Below are 25,676 nucleotides of genomic sequence, written 5' to 3' on the forward strand. Positions count from 1 at the left end.
GATCGTTTCTGCCTTATTGTCACCAAAAAAAACAGATGATGGCTTTTGAAAAATCAGTGTTAATAATATTTTAATAGTTACATAATCTCTGTACATTTACAAACTTTAAATTACATGAACTAGTTTGTTTACCAAACTATAACCACAAGACTTAGTGGGGGTCCTCTTGAAACAGTTGGCACTATTAAAATAACACCCTTCATTAAAACACATCAGGAATCCAGACGAGGATATATTAGAATTTGCGTCCCCAGTGATAAAAACTGATAACTTGTCTTAACAATGCCGCGGTTGAAGAGCGGCACTGCAGTATGGAATGATACTGTGCTGTATACTGGTCAGGCTTTAGTCTGCATGATAATCAAACATTTACAACGTCCAGTGTGCTTGTGGGTCTCAAGTAGGATGAAAAGCTCTCACATACTGAGGTCTTGTTCCAGGAAACTGATTTCTGTGCATTGAGAGTCTGACAGGGAGTGTTCCCTGTGTTTCTGTTTAGTATTACTGCACTTGTACATGCACACATCGCTCAGCAGTTGATGCCCAGGCCAGTCCAGTGGTCAGGTACCATCAGGAAGTACTTGTCCATGGCCTCGCAGAAGCGAGCTCTGTACAGCTCTGGAGAAACAACAGTGGGCATCTTCCCTGCAGACACAACACACCAACACTACGTTAGAGACAGCAAACATTCACAGCTCCAAGAGCATCAAAGAGCAGTCATCATATGCTGTTGTGTTTTGGACACAGACAGATCTCATACTGAAGTAATCTGATGGGTGTATATGTGGGCAGATAAGTAGATAAAAGACTGCATTATGTACTGTGGACTAGAACATTATTCTACGTTACTGTATTTTTGAGGCTGGTTGATTGTTATTCAACAAATGTAAAGTTAAAAATATCTGATACTTACTGGTACTTATCAGTATACATAAGTTATTATACTCTTTTTTATTACATCAACAAATCTCAAACTAATAAGGATAATTTAAATATGTTAGTTTAAAAAATGCACTCACAATATGTACTTAGAGGTATATTTTACAGCTAATAAAACTTGTCAGTGCTCTTTGGTTAAACTAGGTAACAGCGACACTGTAAGTCACATCAAACATATCTTAGACACTGTAATTTCTTGTTACTTATCACCCAACATACACACAGATACAAACATGTCTGTAATATATCCATCAGGTTCTATTTGAGACTCTTATTTTTCTTAATTCAAGTCAATATTCTTGTTATATTTCATTATTTATAATAATTCAATTTGCAGAAAGGTTTTCATAAAAAACATATTTATCATATTTACTGACTGTCCTCTTTGACAATAAAGTTTATTGTAAGTAAAATATTCTCCCTCTGTACATCTATCACTACTCTGATAACTCTGAAACTGATTTTTTTGGACACTTGTGGGCAGCAGAAACAAGGTTGAGGGAAATATTTGGCTTCTTTGATGCTTATCACTCCACAATGTTCACCAGGTAGTCACTAACTTTTTCATTTTCATTCTTTTTCATTTGGTGCTGAGCATGTATGAGAACAGTGAGGGTGAGCCTAAACTGTAAAGGTTGAACTGCAGCTAGAGCAGTGTGAGCTTGATAACGACTGACCTTGACCTCCCAGGATTCCAGTGGATTTGACAACCATCTCCAGTCTTTTGTCCCAGGTAAATGTCCTGATATAATCTGCAGAATGAGTAGAAGGAAAACCGTTGTAAAGACCACATCCTCAGGAAACTGATCAAAACAGACACATTATACTGAGTTACGACGTCTTCTCACCTATAATCCCGACCACCAGCTGGTCGGTAGCATCGTCTCGCCCCACCAGCAGGGAGTAGTCGATGATGAGGTGGCTGGAGAGGAAGTAGGCGTCGCTGTGTATGGCGGCTCGGAGGATGGCCTTGCAGTGGGAGCGGATGTACAGCGGGTTGTCGTGGATCAACTTCAAGAGGTTCTCATCCAGCAGAACCACCTCACAGCTTTCCTTCCCGGAGTCTGTCTTCACGTTACGGTTTCTCAGCGATCCTTTGAGGTCAAACACCTGCAGAGGAGACGTCAAAGCTGAGGACACCACAGCCAATCTGCACAGTTTATTAACTTCTGAGGATGTTTTAATATTCATGAGAAAGACAGAAGACAAATTTCACATTTGAAAAAGAGTACGTGAGAATGAAGGCCGGGCGCAGTGACTCTCTTGAGTCTTGTCGTCCCTGTGAAGTTGCCAGGCAACCAGGGGAGATTGCAGGAAGTGAAACAGTCCGGCACATAACCCCTCGTGCAACCATTACGTGATGTTTTTACGTTTCAGTCAGCAATTATCAAAAAAAGTATAATAGCTTCATATTTACCGTACATACAACAGAGTGGTATCAATCTTCTATCTTTCTTTAGATGTTTAACTAAGTGTAATTTTAAGTAAAGACCTTAAATTAATGAATGTATACATTTAAGTCTTTCTGTGTCCTCCAGACACTCTGCACTGAAATCATCATAACTGACAAACTTACACTCACACATGAATGTGTTTTCTAACATGAAGGGTGTTGTAGTTGTATTCAGCGACCGTGTTGACACTGTGAGTCTAACCTGTGCCATCTTGCGTCCATAGAAAAGGTTTTCCATCACAAGCAGGTCCAGTTTCTTCTCTGTGTTGTTCTGGGAGTTCTTGTAACCGATCCGATAAACACCCAGGATCTTTGCCAGAGCAGTCGGCCTCTGTGGTACAAAACAGTTATTTAATAAAACTTAGGCAGTAAACTCAAAATAGAGACCATATTAGAAATGTGTCTTTATGACGCGTACTTTCTGCTGCACGGCTCCGGTGATGTAGGTGAAGTAGTGAGGGGCAAAGTCCAGGAAAGACTGGACCTCCAGTCTGGGCATCTGCTTCAGGATGAACCGGTCATCTGACAAGACACAAGAGGAGGAGAAGGTTCTCATTATCAAATATGCTGTTTTAGGAGATTATTAAGGAGAGTATCAAGACCTTGCAAATACATATTTGTGCCTCATTTTCTGTATGAACCAGTGGAGGGAAGTCATAAAGCTTTGAGAGACGGACTAAGGAAAGCATGATTGGTTTCAACTGCAACGGTAATGGTGACATTTCTCTGTGAGCTTTTAGATAACAACCTTCTGTTGCGTAGAAAACTGCTCCAGACTTCCCACCACGAGCTTGCCAGTTGACGCAGTGGGAAAGTGAGCGGACGAAATCATCCTCCGTGCTCTCCATGATCTCCTCGCGCATCTTGTGAAACTCCTCTGCGTAGTAGATCCGGCAGTAGAACTTGGCGTTGGCGTCGGAGAATTCTACACATCCAACGAGAGGTGAAGAGTAAGGTCAGTAAGCTTTGACAAATTTACTGAAGCGCCGAAGCAAAAGGATAACGTCACAGAGATGTTATTTCAATTACATTCAAGCAACGTGACACCGCACGTTATCACTACTGTTACAACTCACGTAGCTCGATGTGCGGATTCTGGGTCTGTTTCTTCTGTTTATCTGCAAAGTCTGCATCCTCTGCACAAAACAAGAAACAAACATGAAACATTTCATCCACATGTTTTTGATTCTCAGTGAATTAAGGGTTATGTAGCCAGTGGACCTGAACACCTACTGAGGGGATCGGTCTCTGAGCTGCTGCGGCTCTGCTGGGATGAAGCCGACTCACTGGGCCTGGCAGGGCTGCTCTTTGCTCGACTCTCTCCAGCACTGAAGAGAGACAGAAAAACAACATATTTTTCACATAACAGAAATGATCTCAGCTGTCCCTTCGTATTCAACACATGATTTATCTCCATTTTAGTTGGCCAGTGAAAGGCCTGACTTTTCTATGTCAAAGTTTACATGGCTGAAATATAGCATTCCTTTTCTGCTCTGTTGATTGTTTTCCCAGCTCATTTGCAGCTAAAAACTACTAAAAAAAACACTATCTAACGCAACAAATATGTGAAAAAAGTTGTTATTTAAATGATCTGTTTGTGCAATTCCTCAGAGTTCAGCAACTCCTCGTCTGGAAGACACCTCGGAGTTAAACAATATTCCAGATATTCCATGATCAGCGGTAATCCTGCGTACCTGTTGACCTGTGGAGTCTCATCACCTCCTGCGTTTGATGTCTTGGACAAATCATCCAGCGCTGTTTTATACTCCTTGCAGCTAAAGGACAAAAAAAAATCCACAATAACGTGATGTTTTACAAAACAGCACATTTATAAATGTACATTCTGAGGCTGATTTACTGAGCCGGAGAAAGGAGGCGGGCGGTCACCTAAGAGCGAAGGCTATGATGGAGCTCGGCTCTTTCTCACACACTGCGATGGGCACCCGCTCATGTTCGTACATCAGGTAGTGCTTGTCTGGGTCACTGACAACACAGATCACAACACAGTCAGACACAAACCATTAAAGCCTGTGATATAATGGAAGAATCATGTGTACAATCAGCACATCACCATGATAGATATCTTTTTAGTGCTTTCTTTATATCATTGTGAAAATGTTTATATACAAAGTTATTTTAAAAACTTTACTGTACTTTTGTAAGCACACTAAGCATGTTTTAGAAAACTGTCCTCCACTAGAATACAGCATAAGGTACAGCTACAGCTATCATTATGTTTTGTGCTGACTGAAATGGGTCTGCACTACTTACAAGGGGAAGGGGATGGGGTTGTAGCTGTTGCCGGGCAGGAAGTTAGCCAGGATGGCCTTCATGGTGGATTTCTCCTTTACCTGACTGTCAGTGGAGCCCAGCAAGTGTCCGTCAAATACATCTGACAACAACAAACACAGAATTTACAAAGCAGAGTTTAGATTAGAGAAATGTGTGTGTGTGTGTGTCTTTCATAGGCTACTTTCTGGGACAAATTTCAGACAAAAGACCAGTTGATTACAGACGGCTCGTCCAACTGGGGACAAATGCTGTGTCCCCAATTGGTAAAATGCTGATTTTTGGGTCAGTGGTTAAGGTTAGGGTAAGTCACAAGGAAATGGTGTGTGTGTGTGTGTGTGTGTACCTTCTGGGATGCTGACAGAGTCCTGCTCAGTGAAGGAGGGGCCGGGGGTGACCGGTTCAGCTCCTGGTTCCCCTGGTGACGGCAGCAAAGAGGAGGCTGAGGGCAGCGTGGTGAGGTGACGGTCGTCTGTCATTGAAGACATGTCAACTCATCAACAACAGTCAGGATATGAATACGCTTCACTCGGTGACGGTAAACCAGGAAGAAATTAGTTCAGAGACAGCCAACTCACCTTTCTCACCATTCTGGACCACAGGAGAGGGGTTACGGGGGGAGGAATCCACAGCACTCTATCGAAAACAACAACAACAAAAATAAAACTAAACTCAATACAGTAAAATCCACATATATATACGCAGTAGGAATCAGATTCCTACCCTAACCTTATTTTGGAACCATGTCTTACTTATATTAAGGTAATACAAGATGATGCTTCCTGATTTTTTCTTCATAATTAGAGCACAAATGTCTCTAAATTAACAAATGGTCAAATATTCAGCTGTGGAAACCGACCTATTTTGACTTCTAAAGGCCACATAGTGTTAGTTTTAGTTAGACACTGAATTAAATTATTTTGAATACAAGGATACATCAATATGTCTAATATGTTGTGATATGTTTCTCTCTTCTAGTGTTGATATGTATATTTACTGTGTATTTTCTGTTATTGCGCAATGCCTGGATAACCTGTTGCTGTGACACAAGAATTTCCCAATTTGGGATCAATAAAGCACATCAACCAATCACTCTATCAATCTATCAATCAATCTATCCATCTATCTATCTGTTCATCCACACACTCTGCTGTCACAGCAATCCTCCTTTCTGCAGTCTGAACATATGCACGTATAAAAAGCCAAGTATAAACCAGTTATATGTCTATAATCCCACATCTCTATTATGGAAACTGTGTTTCTTGTTTACATGGTGTTGAGGAAATCAGGTTACTGGAAAAACCCTAACGGTAACTCAGTTACTCATCACACTGAATGATGTTACTAACCTTGCTGTCATCAGTGGTGGTCTGTCGGTGCCTGCCTGGGCTGGGAGGCACAGACAGACGCTTCCTGCCTTTCTCCTGCTGGAACAAGTCTTGCAGCCTGGGAGGGCAACAAGCAGCGGAGTAAGAATGGAAAGAATAAGTAAGAGAAGTTAAGAGCCAGGTGATGGTGGCTCCTTTTAATTTAAAAAAGCTGTGATTCTGACCTGCCATTCCAGGACTGCAACATCTCACACAGACTCTGTTTCTTCATCACCAGTGACTCCAGAACAGCCTGAAGCTGCTGAGGAGAATCCACACCGCAGGCCTGTAGTCGTGCCTGAAGCTTTTCGATCCAGCTGCGCAGCTCTGCCTCTTCCATCTACACACAGAAACAACACTATGACCCTCAAACTACAGCTGTACCCAGAAATCAGACAAAGTCACAGAGAGTAACCTACGTCTTTCTGAGCGAAGAGGTCCTCCATCTTTTCCTCTCTTGTCTTACTGAAGGTGTCGGTCTTGAGGGAGGTGAGACGGTCGTCTATGGCCAAGTACACCTGAGTCACTCTGAGGAGAGAGCAGATGAGAGGATGTGCTCAGATGATATGCAAAGAACCAAAAATCCCTGAATAAACATCATACAGCACTTTATCTAAGATTTTGGTGAACCCTGCATGCCTCTATTAGGCAAAATGTTTCAGTTGTACACAAGGAAATTCAAAATTCATTAGAGGATAAGCCCTTGTTGATGTTAATGTCCCTGTTGCCTTTTTATCATCGCTGTTCTTACACTGGGTTCAACTTGTCGATGTACATTATTCTCTTATTCTTATTGATATATATAAAATAATCATTTGGTATTCATTTACTTTAGAGAGAAGTCCTTAAGGTCCTGCTGCAGGTTGGTTTTAGAAGGTCCCAGGTTCCTGATGAAGATCTTGGGACGAGGAAGACAAATCTCCAACAACCTTACAGAGGTGTAGCTGAGGAGGAGACACACAAGATTAATTCATAAGGATGCCATGTTTCAGAAAATTCTAGACACTTTATAATAAAATCAAACAAAGAGTGAATTGATGGATGGTGTCTATATTTGCATGTCCACACATATTTTCCCTGCACATGTTGAAACTGCACAACTGCCTCTAGATGACTCTCTCAGTGTAAATGCTTTATATTTGTGTATTTATTGTTTATAATTTTACTCAAATAACATCTTGTTTTAAACTACTTGCTTCATTTTAGTCTACATCCATCACTCTGCTATAACCCAGTTTTTCCACAGCTATCATTACATTTCCTCTAGTCTAGTTCAGCGGTAGATGAATAAAGGACAGAAGGACGAATTGAGAGCTGACCAACCTGAAGGAAGCCACCATCTGGTTGTATGAGAAGTACTGGTGGTAGTCTTTGTGGATGGAATGACCGCAGGGCTCTGCGTTTGCCCTCCTGGTGTACTGGTGGCCGTAGAAGCGCAGCTCCAGGTACTTGGCAAAAGACATGGACCACGAGTCATTGGACAGAGGCACCACTGGTGTCACCTACAAAAGGGGAAACAATTTAGTGGAACAGGACAAATTCCCACCAAAAAAAAAAAAAAAGTCTATACTGAGTAGTAAGACATCCAAAAACATTACATTTGGTGTGTGTACTGAAACTCAACGTTCATTATTATTGACCTGTTTACAGATGCGGCACCAGGAGTAGTTGAGGATTGTGTGCTGATAACCAGGCACAGGAGAGTCCAGCTCCTTCAACACAATCTGCACGCAGCCGCTGCCGTGCACAAACCGACGGATGTGATGCACCATGGGAGTCTCACAGAACATGCTGGGACACTGGTAAGACGGCCTGGAGAAAACACATGCGTACAAATAAACAAACGTACGCACACACATTTGTAAAGCCAAATGAGAAGCTTACAGTTAGTTTCTCTCTAATAGTGAAACTCATTAAAGCATTGTAATTTCATAAAAATACATTTTAAATGCACTGCTGTTGTCTTACCTAAAACAGTATCTCTCCAAGAACACACCGAGAGAGAGGTCGTTCTTGCCATAGAACTCCATTGTGACAATCCTGTCGACAACAAAGGCAATGACTACAAATTCATTTAAAAAGACAGCTGAGATTTGTTATTGATCCACTCCATATGGACAGTTTACCATGGGCTGACGCAGGGGTTGGGTGCGTTGCTGGACTGAGCTGATGAACTGCTGAACAGCACACACAGTCTCTGATGATTGACAGGAGTCAGACAGTCCATCTGAGGACACCGACAAACACAAACAGGTCGAAAGTTATATAAAAGTGGAGCCACAGTGACCCATAAGTTCACACAAAATGCAACATGCCTGCACCAGCACATCACACTAGTCTGAAACCAGCGCTGACTTCAAAATATGAGACTTTTTTTTTGCAGTTGTAACTTAACAAAAAGTCTTGTCTCCACAAATTATTAACAGATTATTAAATTTGTTGGCAGTTTCTGTACATTGACTGATTGTTTATCACGTATTTGATGGACACGATTAATCAACCTACAAATGTGCCACTACTCACCTTGGGGGCCCAACTCATATCATTCTGTTTGCTTGGCTTTTCCTCTTCGCTGTCAGCCTTCACTGGTGGCTTGACTGGTGCGTCCACTGTCCTGCTCTGGCTACTGACAGGAGCTGCAGCACTAGCAGTGCCAAAGGGGTCAGCGGCCTCCCTCTGCCGGATGCGACCTCCCTTTGCTCTGTACTCCGCCAGCATCTTGGCAAGATCCTGGCTGCTGCCCAGCTGCTCAACGATGCGGGTGCTGGTAAGGCTGTGGCAGGGCAGGACCTCAATCGGCTTTGGCGGTGCACCGCCATTGGTCTGACCACTGGCCAGGGAGGAGGGGGCGGAGTCTTTAAGGAGCTGCCGCTTTCTTCGCCCATCCAGCTCCTTTAAGTCCTTGTTTAGGAGGGGGGACAGATAGACCTATGGGACAGGAAAGGCACAGATGAACATGCTGAAAAAAAAAAGAAATCTAAGAAAGATTGCCTGTTCGGTTGAAAAACAAAAGCTACCTGTTCGGGGAAGTAATCTCTGCTGGGGCAGTGCATGCCAGCGGGGGTGAGGAGGAACGGTTCTCTGAATGTGATGAAGGGAGAAATGCACAGGATGATGTCCTTAAGCTCCTGCTTGAAGACAGCAGAGATGGATTTGAAACGGTCATCAGTTGAAGTCACCTGCTCTGCCACAAACATCCCTGTATCATCCTGCAGAGGGTCACGGAACAACCTGGGGGTAGGCGTTTCTGAACCTTCCCCATCCTCCATACCTAGTGAGTCCCCCTTCAATAGGCTCCCCTCTTCCCCCTTCTCCCCCTCAGATGTCCTGACCAAAGTGTCTGACGACATGTCCTCGTCTTCTTCCAAGAGGAACGGCGGAGAGACTAACAGAGGAGGAGCGGGAGGGCTGGAAAATGGTGAAGAGGTCATTGTCTCTGAGTTCCCAGCCTCCTCACTTTGGACAGAGAAGGAAGGAGATTTTGGGTTCAGTTTGGCCTGGATGCTGTCTGTCTCTCCACTTTTGGATGAAGAGTCAGAGGGAAGCCCTTCATCATCAGGCTGTCCTCCAGGTGCAGAATCTTCAGTCCCAGGTCCTGCAGGTTTGTCCTGGCTCTCTCCATTTGTCTCTTTCCCTTCCCTCTCTTCATCTGCCTCCTCATCTGCGGAAACGCCCTCCAGCAGGCAGGGGAAGGAGGTGCTCTGGGCTAAGCTGGGCGGCATGGCAAACTCATCCATGAGGAAAGAGATCTCCAGTTGGGAGTGGTAGGCCACGCACACCATCAGCATGATGATCTCCTTCACCCTTGCCAGCTCGTACTCTGAAGCACCACGCAGCTTGATGGAGCATCCGAGGTGAGCGGGGCAGCCCTCGAAGAACATCAGAGTCTTCATTTCATCTGGAGGGTCAGACAAAAAAAATTACAGGATCTATTCTACAAGGTGTAGAAATCTCACCACATTTATCATTAAGATTGAGATTTTGAGAGAGTGGAGATGTGCTGCTCACTATTAGCCAGGGTGAAGGGCTGCATGTAGAACTTGTGGCAGGTCCCAAGACGAGGTTTTGTGAGGAGCTGGTCCATGGACATTACCAGGTCACCCTGGGTCATACGACTCACCCTGTCCAAGACTTGCTACATTGACAAAGAAGGAAAATTAGGTTAATAACAGTCAGTCGAAGACCATGTTGATGATGTAGAAACCATGATTCAAGGACAATTAAATTATTTAAATAAAATTCAAAGCAGTTGCACTTGATTTATTTTTAATTGTGTCTGCATGAGATATATAGCACTGATGCTACACTGACCGGTTTAACATTGATGACCAGTGTGATGCCATGCTCCAGCAGCATGTCCTGTGCAATACGAGACACTGTCTTCTCCACCAACACCAAGGTTGGACGGACGTCTACTATGCGCTGAACATAGTTCTTCAGAAACTCTCTTTCCTGAAAAAAAGACAAAGAAAAAGGTTATAAGTTTGTTTTCTCTATTATCCATCAACTGTAGTGAGAGTGACTTACTAACCTGCAGCACAATGGGGTCGATGCAGGTAAACTTGGTCTCCTCCCTGTACAGATACTCTATGGAGCACTTCAGCAGCAGAATCTTGGGGTTCTTGATGTAGGGGTTCATCTGATTACAGGTGACACAAGTCTCAAGTTTTCAGTTAAATACTTCTAAGACAAACTGTCCTGTATGTAGGTTAACTACTAATTTTCTAATTAGTTTCATTTCTGGTCATTGTTGAATTCTAAGAGGCAAAGAATGTGAAAATAATTACGGACACAATAAAGATCAGCAGCATCCACATTAAGTCATTTTTTAACTCATGAACTTTTCAAATAATTTTTGATACAATAAAAAAAATCTCTTAGGACAAGGAGTCAAGGCTTCCACACTCTTTGATTAACTATTAGTTTAATGAAAAGATAAAATAGGATTTTTACTGGATAGATAAAGCTGACTTTACCTTCTTGTGAGCAATGTTCTTGGTGCAAATGAAACCGTTAACCACAGTCGAATCAAACTTCCTCCCTCCAGGAATCTGAATCACAAGCAGAGATTCAGTTATATGTCTTCATCTGTTCTGCAAATTTTAATTCCTATGTACAATCAAATGAAAATGTGCAAAATGTAACTTATGACTACAGTTTGACTGATTTTTTGAGGTGCTTCTCAACCTTCTTGATGTGGACCAGTTGGCGGATGTCCATGTCGTCATCGCAGTTACGAACGTCAGGCCGTACTGTCTGGACCACCTGTCGAACTACTGGGACGATGATGTCCCGCCAGGACAGTGACAGAGACTCACTGTAGAGCAGCTGCTGCAGCAGCGCCATCATGTGGCTGTGGTTGGCCGAGCTGAGTGACGGAAGGCAGAGAGGCAGATGGTTAGATAAGGAGAAAAATAAACTTCACTCCCATGCAGAAATTTTACAAAAACACTTCTCAAGGTACTATGACGTTGGAAGTATTCCTCTTGATTAATTCCCTGTTTGTTAGTTGCTCTACAGAGTGTTAGTAAAATGCATTAATGCACTTCAGTGATGACAAGAATCAACTCCAACTCAATTTATAATGCTTGAAGTATTTCACATTTTCTTCATAGTGTCTCCACAAACAGCAGTAAGTGTACTCGTCTTTACGCTTTCCAGTTGCTGAAACAACTGCTACAGTAATCAGTCAATCAACAAAAAAATAATCAACAACTATTATCACCTGTGGAAACTGTGATGGTATTTTTTTAAGATAGAGTAAAAAATAATCAACAGATTCAATCCATACTGAAAATCATGATTAGTCGCAGCCCTTGTGGACTGCAACTACTATGTATAATCATCCTGGACACAAATGGTTGTAGCATCTTCACTCACAGCAGTCTCTCCATGGCTTTCTTCTCTCCGTTCTCCTCTCGGAGTTGGTCCAGCGAGCTGTGGTGCCAACCCAGCGGAGTAAACAGCATCTCTTTAGCCTTCTCCTCCACACGACGATTGAACAGAGACTCTACAACATCGAGGAACATTGAGTCAGAAAAGGTGAGCAAGTTTGCTAAGCTAGTTTGGCAATTTAATATGTTAACTTGATGAAATGTTGTTTAAAAAATAAGAAAGTGTGTTCCTACCTTTGATGAAGGCATCACTTATGACAATATTCTGTCCTCCATCCTCGGACACAAGAAATTCAGCTAAAAGAGGAGAGGAAGAGAGGAAGTGAGCAGCTTGTGAGATACAGTGCATCTAACAAGTATCGGAAGTGTTTTGTTTTACAGTATTGAATCAGTTTATGTAATAAAATAAAATCAATACAATCAAGAATCTGTGGCAAGACTGATAAATTGCTGTTCCTTTATAGTCTGCAAGCAGTTTGACAGAGCTGGAGCAGTTTTGTAAACACAAATGGGATAAAAACAAGTGTAAAGCTGATCAGTGTGTGTGGAGTTGAGGCTGTAACTGCTGCAAAAGGTGCCTCTAATAAGTATCTAGTACTCTTACTCTTAAAAATTACAATACAAAAAATACAAAAGTCCAAGTGGTGTGAATAGTTTTAGGAGTCACAGTAAGCAACACACAGAATCAACCAACTGTGTTGAATTAATAACTAGACTTACATATTTATGAGACATAACATGTGTGGTAAGATTTATGTACCTTTCTGCTCAGTGGTAGAAGGCACGTGTGGATACTTGGATTGTTTCTTGATGTGGAAGTTCACATTGTTTTGCTCCATGTTGAGATTGATGGAGGCAGCTGAGTCACTGTCCACCACTGACTGGAAACTGCTGACAGACGTCCTCTTGCTGGGGCTGGCAGAATCTGGACAGAAAGACGAGTCAGTTACCTGCAGCTGGGATTTTATGCCATAGAACCGAACCAAACCAAAGCCACCTGAAGGCAGCCTGTGCAAGAGAGCAATGATCCAAGCCAGCAAAGTATGGCTACAAATGTAAAAATAAAGGTTTTGTTGAAGCATCAGACATGCAATACATACTAGGCATGGTGTAATCAGCCTCATCTGCGAGCTGCTCCGTGTCGCTGTCATCAAACTTGATGTCCTTGAACCATGATGGCTCCGAATGTCCCTCCAAGGAGTTGACACTGTCACTGTCTGGAGACGGCGTTTCTGAGAACTCTGTACTCTAGAGACCAGACAGAGAGACGTCGCCGTCAGCACATTTCACTTCACTGAAATAATCAATTGTTAAAGCTGCTAGTGATACACCTGTTGCATCAGTCAATAGCAGCACATTATGTGTGAGCATGTGTTGTAGCAAATGGAAAACAACTTGGATTTCTTCCTGAAATAAGTCATTTGGTGATATGAAATGTCTCTTTCCCAGTGTGTGCACAGTTTACTCATCAATAAAAGGTAGTTACCTGGAGGGGGCGGTAGAGAGCATACTCATCCCTGAACAGCTGGTCGTGATGAGTGACACAGTCCAGCCAGCGACCGTCCACAAATGCCTGGCCTATGGCAATGGCCTGGGCCCTGCAACACAGAAACATCTGGATGTCAGGATGGGAGGGAGAGCGAAGCAGCAAAATGCAATAATAATAATTTCAATATATAAGGGCGGCCCCTCATGAGCCCTCTGCACCACGCTCACTGATCAGATTGAGCAGAACATGTAAATACAAGACCAGCTTAACAGTTTATCAAAAGAAAAAATTATGTAATGTTTTATGAACACAGAAGTAATTAGAAAAGTAAACAAAGTCTAAAACGTACAGTGGCACAGTTATAGACAGTTATAGTAACTATTGCTGCCTTTAGAGCTGACACCACTGGTCAATTAATTAATGACTTGATTGACAGAAAATTAATCAGCAAAAATTTTGAACATTTTTCAAGCAAAAATGCCAAACATTCACTTGCAGCAGCCTCTCAAATGTGAATATTTGCAGTCCAGTACGTGCCAGATTAGAATGAAACCATGTAATATGTATTCTTTTTTTCTTTTTTTGTCCAAGGTAATATTAGTATATAAACATTTTTATATGCATTTCTGGAAATTCAGACAATTAGATGTTTTCTATACTATCTTTATACATCTAGGGATGTAATCTAATTGAAGGCATTTTACAAAATCATCAAAAAACTGAGTCAAAGTTCAAATACGTAGTCGTGATGGCAAGTACAAGCCCATATATGATACCAGCGCATTTCAAGTTTAAGCAACGGCTCTCTGTATAGGAAAACAGTGGCTCGGCCAACACAAGTATTCCTTCCAAAGATCATTAATACAATGCAGAATGTAAAAGAAGATGTTTGTCTACAGAGACCTGGTAGAGATGGTGCCATTCCTCAGCAGCCAGTTGACAAGCTCCTTTCCCACAATGCAGTTGGGGTACGTCCTCAGCCAGTACCTGTGGTCCTGAAACTCCATCCCTGTGCTGTTGTGGCAGATTTTCTTCCACAAGTCCTTCAGCTGGGATGAGTCCTGCAAGATATTAAGTATGCATGTCAGTATTTAATAATGAGTGATGTTTTACTGCTTTATGTTTTTGTCCTATTTAAAGATTGGATTACAGACTGCATAACGGGATCAGTGCAAAAGAATGAAAAAAAAAACCCTCCTCTAAACAAGGAAATGAAAATGAGTGAAAAAGAAAGAGTAAAGCAGCCACCAGCAGGATCTTCCTCTCCTCCTCACTGTGGTCCAGCTTGGTGCCGCTCTTGGTGCCTGACATGGCTCGGCTGGTCGGTGGACTGACTGAGCTGTCATAGGAAGGCACCATGGAGGATCCGGAGCGGTCCAGCGATAGGTTGGTTACACTGGCAGACCTGTTCATGAGACAAACAGGGAATGTCATATCATGTTGCTTCTGGCTGGACATTATTATGCTAAACCAAGCTGGAACACATTGCACTTAAAAATCAAACCCAGACCAGTGACTGACCTCTTCCTAGCGGGGGATTTGCCTACGTCTTCTTGTAGCGTTGTCAGTCTGGAAGCGAGGCCACTGTTCTGAGGCTCCTGGTGAATCATACTAATGAAGACACACACACACACACCTGTTGTGATCTTTACACTTCCTCTTTCTTATTCAATCCAGTGTCATTTATCACCGGTGAATTTGAGCATGCAGAAGACTATTTCTTTACAGAGCTAGAGAGCATTAGTCTTTACTTACAGACAGCTAAAGCTGAGACAGATGTGAAAAATGAATAAAACAAACAGCAAGACTCACGTCTTTCTCATCCCAATAGGAGTTTTTCTATGCCAGGAGAGAGAGAGGAAAAATATTTTCTTTGAGGCAGGTCGACAGAGAAAACAAGCAGGGAGCACACCGATTCAAAAGCAGTAATCATTGCTCTGACAGCAAAACAAGCATGGGGTTATAAAATGCATGCGTTGTTGGACAATCCCTTAAACAAAGATGCCCTTGAACATTCATTGAACCATTTGCCTGTTTTGTGCATGGCTAATGAAATCTTTAAAAAAAAGTCGATCAACAATATGTTAAAAGTAACTTGAAGAGGAAGATTAGACCAGTCCTCGTGCTCCAACAGTCATGCTTTACTAGAGCTGTCCTTCCTAAAATAGATGCTCCCTCTTTTCTCTTTTAAGTTATTAATTAATTGGAGCCAGTTTTCCGCTCTGCATTAATGTTTGCAGGCAAGCCTGTCAGGTCACAAGCTGCAAAGCTGAGTCTTAACTTCTGTTTACATCTTACTGCATGAGTCCTACTTCACAGCTGTCACAAGGTCACAGTGAAAGTCTCTTCATGACAAAAGACTAGTCAAGGCTAAATTATATAGATATCATATATTTAACATGCCATAATATGATTCCCATTCATGAGTCTTGACCATGCACGGGGCACAGTACATACAAAGCATACATAGATGTATTAAATGGCAGAAAATCAAGACAGAAAAAAAATTGCAAGCACAGATGGAGGAGACTGGAAAAAAAACTAGGACAGTGTGTTTCCATCACGAGCAAAACCATAACACGACAAACAACTGTCAACTGCATATGGAAGTGTAGAGGAGTGAGGCATGAAACCAGAGCCAATACCTCATGCAGAATACCGTCTTTCTGATTATATTTGGGCAAAATCAAACTGGAAATCAAAAAAACGTAGCGGCAATCAGATCTGATCCAGAGTCACATTCAGTCTGAATATACTGGTAGCTTGATTCTATCTGGGTGAAGACTAAAAGAATCAAAGATCAAGATTAAAACACAGTTTTCATAATTTGATTTGGCCCAGTGTGTCTGTGTTTGTGTGTGTGTGTGTGTGTGTGTTCACCTCTGCCAGGTCAGGTCTTCCTCAAGGAAGATGTTCCTGCTGGCTTTACGCCCACCCACAGGTGTCCGTGGCTCACTGGGCTCCAACACACACACAGAGCAGGGAGAGTCTGACAAGGCGCTCAGGTCCTCTCCAATGGAGCCCGAGTCAGCTGAGTGAGCGTAGCTTAGTGCTATCTTACGACAGTATGTACAGGCTCGGAGGTCTCCTGGATACAGAGGAAAGGAGATACAGACAGGTAAAGGTGGATTAGAGAAGGAAAGAAGAAACAAAACAAAGGTGCTTCATTAAAGGCATTTGAAGTGTTTTTTACTCTATAATAAAATCTATCAGGACATATGACACATTCATACCTATGTAATCTTGAATCTGTCACTTACCTGTGTAGCCCATGAACTTTCCAGGGATTTCCTGGTTGCAGCAGCGGCTGCAGAAGATCTGGCCGCACAGTCTGCAGTGGTGTCGCCGGCGGAAGGTAGTGAACTTCTCATTACAGTCGTAACACTCCTTACACTGACTATCTGGCATCCAGTACTGCTTCAGATCACTGTCCTGAAGAGGTACAACCACAGCAATCTTCTTCTATCCACAAAGTGCTACTGCATGGTTTCAGCTTGTGTTAAAAGGCTTTCAAAGCGCCATGGGATACTTTGTAATATTTTCTGAACCTTCTCAGCATTAGTCAGTTGACTGCAATCATCACAACAACATCTATACATAGCAGTTGTGTCATTCCAGATGAAATGTGCAAATAAAACCAAAAAAATGAATAGTTTATAACGGTGTGGGACAAAGAGTCATTGTGAATACCTGGCTCTTTCCCTCCATGATTTCCTTCAATCTCTTCAGTGCAGTGCGGAGTTGCACAGCTGTGCGAGGGTCATGATTGCTTAGAGGCGTGTCCGATTTCCTGCTGCCATCTAAAAGCATGCGTGTAGACACAAACACACAGGACACAAATGAATAACAGGAACTTCATTAAAATCCATCCTGCTGCATTGTCAAATATGCCTTTTTTTTAATCAAACTAAACATGACAGCTAAGAGACAAACATTTGACAATGCACTACCACACCTTATGAATAACTTCCTTAAAAAGTTGCAAATGTGGATTAAATAACGCATGATGCGATCGATAAAAAAAAACTAGGTAAGATCAACAAAAACATGTTGGATATAAATGTTAGCTCTAAAACCATTCATGACAAACATCATTCCGAATATTAGTATGGAGTGGAAAACATTAGGGCAAACCAAAGACCGATAGAAAGCGCTTCACTAAAAATGCAAATATCAAACACACACACACACACACACACACACGTACACACACACACACACTTGCATGCACTCAGACACACAGAACAGTTTGTGTAAAGACCATTCTTTCAGACCGAGTTGTTACAGTCAAGCTAAAAGCATCTTTAGTAAACCACACAGTGCAGAAGACCCCTCACCTGGCCAATCCACTGTAATCAGAAAAGACATGAGAACGGATGTTACAGCCTTTCAGAGAACATGCATTCATCTTTCTGATGTCTTTCAATCCCAAACATCATCTTCAGTTGTTTTCAAGTTCTGTTGCACAAGTCTGCTCTTTCCATTAGTAGATTCTACTGAACAATAAAATGGATTATCTGAAACTCAATTATCCTGCCTGTTCTCCTCTTTTTAAGAGAACAGGCTTTGTCTATGTCAGAGAGAATATGTAGAACAGTAACATGCTCAAATTTGATGATTTTTCTTTCAAAAAAATACTAATGATTTGACAACTAACCCTTTCATAAAATATGACAGAAGGTGGTACAGTCCTCGTTTAACAAAATAAGAGTATTAGATTTAAAGAGAATATATTTAATATATTTATTATGCCGTATTACCTCACATATAATAATTTATCTTCACAGCTACATATAAAACAAAAAAAAATGTATTTCAAAGATCTCAGAGTTTTCCAAACATGTGAAGGAGATATTGAATGATGAGATGAAGTTTAATTAAAGACACTGTTCACACTGTTATCAGCTGCCTCTGATTAGTTTATTCACCATAAGACAGAGGCTTTAAAATCAACTAACAGTGTATCACAGATAATGCAATCATCAAATGTGTGAATCAAAAGAAGGACATAAGTTGGTTCTATTGAATCAGATTTATGGAAGGTGTTGTTAATGCCAGCTGAAATATATACATATGTTTTATAATATTTTATCCTCCAATCTAGTCCTGGTATATAAGTCTGTACGGCTGCTAATTTGTCAGACGGATTTTAAAGACTCTTAAAATACACATTTTAATCACATTTGGGATATTGTAAGACCTTGACTTTAAATTATGTATACAAGATACATTAACGCCTACTTCAAGACGTGGGAACATTTTACAATCAGTACTTTCAGACCACGTCTTACTAACACAGCTGAATATGTTGTCGAAGCCAGAAAAACAGCGCTGGTTATGCTATACAGTGAGACATTCTGGGAAAGGCTATCCATCACAAACCGGAGACAATTTTGCTTATCTGATGAAACACACACAAGTCTCAAATAGCAGCATCTGTACTCTGTGTGTGTGTGTGTGTGTGTGTGTGTGTGTGTGTGTTTTTTACCGGAGGCACTGGAGGTACGTCGCAGGTGATCAGGATGTTGTTTCCGGTGTGTCCTCTGGCCGTAGAGGGAGTGAGAAGGACTGGAGGACCAGCTCCTTCTCTCTGATTGAGGAGAAGGGGACGGCACATCTGGCTTCTCTGAAGCTGCTGAGGGAGGCCGTCCCTCCTCTACACACACACACGCACGCACGCACGCACACACGCACACACACACACACACACACACACACACACACACACAAACAAACAAACAGAAGAGAAAGTGAAAAAGAAAAGGAAGTGTCTTGTAAACAGAGGAAAAATATAAATCTAAATAAGTGATAATTAATGTGATGTTCATTCATTCTATTTTGCTTTTTTTTTTGAAGGGGGGGGGTTCCATAGTCAACAATACTTTCAAGATCAGTATTCTTATTTAGGCGGCGGCAATATCGGAAAGGACAATGTAGCAAAATAAATAAGAGTTACATTGATTCCATATTAAACATTTGCTCCAACCAAACAAGTATGAACCATTCGACCATATCTGAGTAGACGACATGTGTAAAGTTATCACACATTTCTGCAAGAAATCAGAGTATGAACCTTGTCACCTCTTACGTCTAATCAATAGTTCACACTTTACTTCTTCAGCTATCACATAAAACACAGTGAGAACAAAGAGGCTGGACACATACAACCCGTGGTGATGATTCAGTCTGACTGTTTATCTGCTCTCCATATAATCAAGTTGTGGCTAAATTCTAATACTGTAGTTGATTGTATTCATCTCTTAATGATGATGAGTTACTTTTACCAAAATATGTAACTGTGTAACATCTTAAATACTTTCTTCTTTGAATTATTAGAGCAATATGACGTACTGGGATCAACATGAGTTTCACTTTTTATCATGTGATTTTGAAAACATTTTGAAAATGATATCATATTATAGTGATATTAATTTGGCTCATATTGTCCACTATTATGTAACATAGCAGAAGATTTCTAACATCAGTACTGAAATGATTAGTGCATTAATCAATATAAAATGAATGGATCTACCTTTTTGAAAATTTTATTCAACATTTAAGTCAGTCAACAATGAAAAATACATAACATTTGCTAGTTTCCAGCTTCTCAAATAAAGCTGCAACTATTAGCTAAATAATCAATAGGTCGAAATGTTTTGAAAACTGATTATCAATGAATCCTTTTAGTCATTTTCCCAGTAAAAATGCCAAATCTTTGCTTCTCAAATGTGGGAATTTGCTGTTTTTTTGGTCAAATATTTGAGTTTTGGACTGTTGACTGACTGACATTTTATACAATTTTCAGACTTTTTATGCTTAAAACGATAAATGGAGAAAAGAATTAGCAGATTCATTTGATAATGGAAATAATTATTAGTTACAACACTATTCTCAAATGTGAAGAATTCCTTTACATCTTCTTCTATTTTACATTTCTCAGACAAAATATGCAATTTGAAGACATTTTGCAATCTTTTAAGCTGTGATGCATTTGCCATTTCTTTGACATTTTTATTACTAAACAATTAACTGATTAACAGAAAATGATAATAAATAAATGATGGTTAGCTGTGGGCCTACTGAAGAAAAAACTATTATTTAATCAAGCAGATTTACTGCCTGCTTGATTGTTTAATCAAGCAGTAAGATTTCACATAATTTCAGAACAGAGTGCACTAATCTTGTAATCTCATCTATTTAAGAATGTCTGTACGGTCTGTAACATTCAGGCCCTTGCTGCCATAGTGAGGGGAGGGCTGTTATGCAGAGAACAGGCGGGACTGCAGATAACTGCGTCATGTGCTTGCTGGTTCCTGGCGCTGGTCCAGGGAGGCAATGTCTATCACATGACCTCACAAGACCACAGCTAATTGCTCTAACTTCTGGTAACTGTTGCAAAAGCATACTCATGACAGCTTTTACATAGTTATGTTTGATGTGTTTGCTGTCTTCCAGATTTATTACACTTTGTTTACAGAAGACTTCAGTAAAATAACAAAGTATAACATCAAATAAAGATCGGAACTTTTCAAACGGTTTTAAAATCTGTGTTTTTTTCTCATAACAAGATTAACAAATACAGTACTGTCCTCTGACTTAGTGGCATAACTTTCAATTTCACAGATATTCATGGTCACTTTCCACTAACCTTTAAGCTTCAGAAATTAGGTCAAAAGATCCTTTTTATGTGGATTTTATGATATATTACCTCTTCTCTGTTCATTTTTACCAGATTTAGTCAAACGTGACAACAAGGTACTACACCCTCCTGAAATGTTCAGTCTTGAGGTAAAACTTCTCCCAAACGGTCTGAAACTTTGAGTCATGAGTGAAAAACTGTGACTCATACAGATGTTGTAATGTTGTAAAATCATGACTACAGTTATGTCTGTGCAACATGTCCCCTCCTTAAGCACTGAATCTGATAGCGAGCCTCAAAAGATTATGTATTAATTCTGCATCACATGAATCATTACAGCTTCATTGGCACCTTGTCAGGATTAATCTCTCTGAAATACTTCTCATCATTCATTATACACAATGGATTATGTACATGGTGTTTTGTATGTGTAAATCATTTATCATGTCATCAGTCAGATAACAACTTTTTTGATGTTTTGTGAGAACTGGGACAGAACTTGTTGCTTTTTCTTTTTTTTTTACCAACTCCTCATCATAGATTTCCAAAATATATTTTCTTTTGGAAAGTGTGTCTTCTGCCTCAATGCACATTACACAGACATCTGCTAGAGACTCCTGACCAGGCAGGGAAACCTCTATGAACTCCTCTTAATAATTTAAGAGCTGGAAGTACTGTATGTCTTAACACTCTTGTCACTATTCTTAGTTCTTTGTGTAAAGTACGGGCAAAATTACCTAGTTCTCAAAATTGTGACGAACAAAATTCTTTTCATATACCAGCCATGGTCATGCATTTGTTTTAAGAATTACTTACAAATAATGACTTAAATAGAACCTCTTGTTTTATTTCTGGTTTGACTGTATAGGACATGATCTACCATTACCAGTTGGTACAAACACAGTGAAGAGAATGGAAATGACCCTCAGGGGCTTTAACCTCACAGAACATTGGTCTGTAATTCATAACTTCATCTAGATGCTTGTGTTAGATTTGCATCGCTGACCTTTGTTGTTGAAACGAAACAGGTTGACGAATGAGCTGTACGCTGAGCGGAGCGGAGGCTCATCCTGCTCCGGAGTGAGTGGTTTGAAGTGGGTCAGGTGGGAGGGACTGGTGGGCGAGATGACAGGCGGCTCGACGCTCCAGTCCGTTGAGGATGAAGACGAGGACTTGTCATCAGCAGCCATGTCACTGCTACTCCTGCTAGAGAGGCGACAACATATCTTAAGCATGCGTAACTGATCGACTTTACTTTAAATGGTGTGTAGGTTCTCGATCAAACTGTGACAGCTTCACTGAGCCCGTCTCGTACACCAGCATCGGTCAGCGGTTGAGTTCTTGGAATTAAGATGTGACACGGTGTAATCAGTCATGGTAATCAGCGATATCAACAACCGCTGTGTTTTCGTATCTTCACTTTCACACCATGAGCGTGAAGTTACTTTCATCTACTCTGCTCTAATCATAGAAGCTACTGGTCATGCTAAGTTGCAGCAGTTGTTTGTTGTTGTTTGTTTCTAGAAACCTCATCTTCATCAGCATGGTCCAAAACAACTAAGAAAAGCACTCAGCCCTCTAGTACCCCCATGGACCAGAACCACTGATGCTGAGTGGTTGACACATCAGTTACATATGCATTTACTCATAAATATCCTCTCTGTGACTACAGTGTGTCCTTTCCTAGAACTGCAATGATTAGTCGATTAATCGATTAGTTGCCAACTATTAAATTAACTGCCTAATATGTTGATAATCGATTAACTGTTTAGAGTCATTCTTTAAAAAAAAAATCCTCTGGTTCCTGCTTCTCAAATGTGAATATTTTCTGGTTTCTATGATAGTAAACTGAATATCTTTCAGTTGTGGACTGTTGATCAGGGCAAAAGAAGACAATTAAAGATGTATCATGGGCTTTGGGAAACAATGATTGAAGTTTTTCACCATTTCATGACATTTTATAGACCAAACAACAAATCAATTAATCAAGAAAATAATCAACAGATTAATTGATAATGAAAATAATCATTAGTTGCAGCCTTAGTTAAATATAAGCTGGACTCAATCTCTTATTGCTGCCTTCAGTATGTACAACACAGTATATATTAAAACCAGACCATCTAAAGAAAGTATGTAGTCAAGAATGATAAATAAATAGTGGCTTCACACCTGCGGCACAACAGGAGAATTATGTTAAATGTAGGGAGCTTAATCACTAAACACAACATTAGTGATTAACAGAGCCACAGGTGTTTTAGCCTTATAAGCTCACTCAACAACCCTGATGGTTCAGGGTAGCTTATTCATCTGTGACTTGTCTTGCTATCTTTGTCTGAAAAGAGGACCACATAGAGATAAGTTATCTTTTAACTTTATTGTGTTATCCTCCACATTTTAAATCATGTATTTGTCACAGTGTATGACATTTTATATATGTATTTGTTTTGATACATCAAATAAAGCAAATCAAGAGAACTCCTGACTCATATAAAATTTCAAAAATGACAAACAACGATGTGTAATAACCATGTCATAAAATCCAACACGAGGAAGTCAGCATTTTAGTGCAACCTGTTGAATGACCTTTAATGTTTAAAACAACAATTAACATCATAAAACAGCTTTACGACGGATCAGTCTGAGTCTGATGTCAGATGTTAGGTGACTGTCACGATGAGATTTGTGTGTGTGTTTCTGAAATTACCCTCAACAGGAAACACACACAGTTAGCCAACATCAAAAAGTTATGACATTGTTTTTTAAAAAAAATTAAAACACTGTTGCTACAATCTAGATCTTTCTTATTTGATCTATCCCTGACTTGTCCGACAGATAACCTTTAGCTCATGAGATGAATGTGTATAGAGCCGGGAAAACCACTTCAAATCTAGACTTACCCTTTGAAGAAAGCTACAGACTTTCAGATCATGTGTAGAGGAAATAGCAGAAGTGGCTCATCATGTGATCATAACGGGCCGGAGCTTGACTTATGTGTCCTGACAGCTCAGCACCAAGCCCTCCACAGTATCATCACGTAGTTAACGTATACAGGATAGTGTTCCCTTTATTACATGGCTGAGTTGATAAATCTGCAGATAGATTACGGCCCCTATAAAATGTCAATCATTTTGCGAGCGGATGTTGCTTAACTTAACCAGTCAACTGGTTTGAAAGCTAGCAGTTGTAGCTAGCAGCTGCAGCCAGTGAAAGACGTTTAAATTGCGATATGCGACATTCAACACCAAATGAATGCTGCGTTTTCTTATTAGCAGCTGAAGTTGGCATCTACTTGAAACACAAAATAAGTAGCTTCAATATTACGTTAGCTCATGCTAAAACTGATGTTAGCCTCCTATGCTACCTAGCCGGTTGTGGTTGCAACAGCCTTATTTTTTGGAGCAGCTGACACACAAAACATGACTGAACTGCCGTGACAGCAAAACAAAAAAGCGAATTACCCGTTTAGTTATGGGTTCGACATCACTGTATGAAGCAGTCCAGCTTGAAAGACATCAGTAAAACCACATGTATTAGAATAGAAAACACCTGAAACAAGCCGACTCCCGTACAGCCCTGACGAGTCAAACCTGCACATAAGCCGACTGTTGTGATGAAGACAAGACATCACAAGTAGAGCTCACACCCGGAAATATCGATTGAATCACTAACTGTCAAAACAACAGTCAGGTGCTCATATGAACACTGCTGGAAGAGGTTTTTCTCGCTATAATCATTCCTCCTGTTCATACTGGCAAGTAAATCCGCCCCTTCAAATGTGCTTTCAATGTAAGTGATGGGGGACAACATCCACAGTGTGTCCACACTCATTTTGTGGAAAAATCCATTTTAAAAGTTTATATGAGAATTCAGCAGTCTGATTTAGTCTTATCAAGTGGATATCTGCCACATTTACTGTTTTTTTTAGCATAAAATTCTTTGTTTCCTCAAACACTGTTTACCTGTTGAGCTGTGGTGGAAGTATAGTAAGAAAAAGAGGAACTTTGGCTCTAAAAAGACTGTAACGTTGAAAGATATCTACTTGATTTGACTCATTTTGAAGCTTCATATTAGCTTCAGATAAGCTTCAGATAAACTTTTAAATATTTTTTTGCACAGAAGGAGGACTGTGGATTTTGACCCCCATCACTTACATTGTAAGTGCATTATGAAGGGATCTTCTAATGGTCAGTATGAGCAGGAGGAATGATTACAGCAAGTAAAAGCTCTTTCAATGTTCATATGGGCACCTGGCAGTTGTTTTAAGACAGTCTTATAATATTTTATGTAATATTTCAAAAACAGAAAATTTGCATTTTACTGTAGACTAGAATACTTTAGACTATTAGTATACTTCCCCACCGTTTTTGTCTTGATAAGGCTGGGCCTAAAAACATAATGCACTGAATCAATCTCAAATGTCAAGCATTCAACACACTCTTACATCCAAAACAAACTATAATTTAGCCTACTATGGTACATTGCCATGGAGGCAGCAGCAGGAAGAAAAACCACCAAAACACCTGAAACTGTACTGAGCTTGTTGTTTGTGACATTTTGTTTTTCTTTCATTGTGTTGTATATCATATGATATAGTGCATAAGGAGTA

The 25,676-nt window shown here is 40.6% G+C and overlaps 1 protein-coding gene across 4 annotated transcripts; it reads right to left on the minus strand.

Moving 5' to 3' along the window:
- Positions 1-53: 53 nt before the first annotated feature.
- pikfyve (phosphoinositide kinase, FYVE finger containing) lies at positions 54-24,697 on the minus strand. 4 transcript variants are annotated; one of them, XM_067604188.1, is made up of 43 exons: positions 24,529-24,697; positions 22,077-22,273; positions 18,920-19,087; positions 17,122-17,231; positions 16,692-16,863; positions 16,312-16,519; positions 15,244-15,270; positions 14,953-15,042; positions 14,680-14,836; positions 14,335-14,492; positions 13,429-13,540; positions 13,043-13,190; positions 12,703-12,867; positions 12,177-12,239; positions 11,929-12,058; positions 11,236-11,416; positions 11,025-11,099; positions 10,580-10,687; positions 10,360-10,500; positions 10,057-10,183; positions 9,066-9,946; positions 8,572-8,976; positions 8,175-8,275; positions 8,017-8,088; positions 7,689-7,860; positions 7,372-7,550; positions 6,879-6,992; positions 6,468-6,576; positions 6,234-6,388; positions 6,031-6,127; positions 5,260-5,317; positions 5,028-5,153; positions 4,664-4,784; positions 4,280-4,375; positions 4,087-4,167; positions 3,626-3,720; positions 3,469-3,528; positions 3,141-3,317; positions 2,811-2,914; positions 2,595-2,723; positions 1,788-2,049; positions 1,617-1,691; positions 54-645 (listed from the first exon to the last, which is right to left on the minus strand). In XM_067604188.1, the coding sequence occupies exons 2-43, from the start codon at positions 22,258-22,260 to the stop codon at positions 530-532; spliced, it is 6,309 nt and encodes a 2,102-aa protein (XP_067460289.1). In that variant the 5' UTR covers positions 22,261-22,273; positions 24,529-24,697; the 3' UTR covers positions 54-529. The 4 variants fall into 4 exon arrangements, with proteins under 4 accessions (XP_067460289.1, XP_067460288.1, XP_067460290.1 ...); XM_067604187.1 differs by having other exon boundaries at positions 22,077-22,276; XM_067604189.1 differs by lacking the exon at positions 24,529-24,697 and adding an exon at positions 23,968-24,091.
- Between the last annotated feature and the right edge of the window lie 979 nt (positions 24,698-25,676).

This window comes from Thunnus thynnus, chromosome 11 (assembly GCF_963924715.1).
Source record: "Thunnus thynnus chromosome 11, fThuThy2.1, whole genome shotgun sequence".
Taxonomy (NCBI): domain Eukaryota; kingdom Metazoa; phylum Chordata; class Actinopteri; order Scombriformes; family Scombridae; genus Thunnus; species Thunnus thynnus.

Coding starts and splice junctions, on each gene's coding strand:
- pikfyve (XM_067604188.1), bottom strand. CDS start 22,260: ATGGCTGCTGATGACAAGTCCTCGTCTTCATCCTCAACGGACTGGAGC. Junction 15,271..16,311: donor GAAGACCTGACCTGGCAGAG/GTGAACACACAC, acceptor CTCCTGGCATAG/AAAAACTCCTATTGGGATGA. Junction 7,551..7,688: donor GGTGCCGCATCTGTAAACAG/GTCAATAATAAT, acceptor CCCCTTTTGTAG/GTGACACCAGTGGTGCCTCT.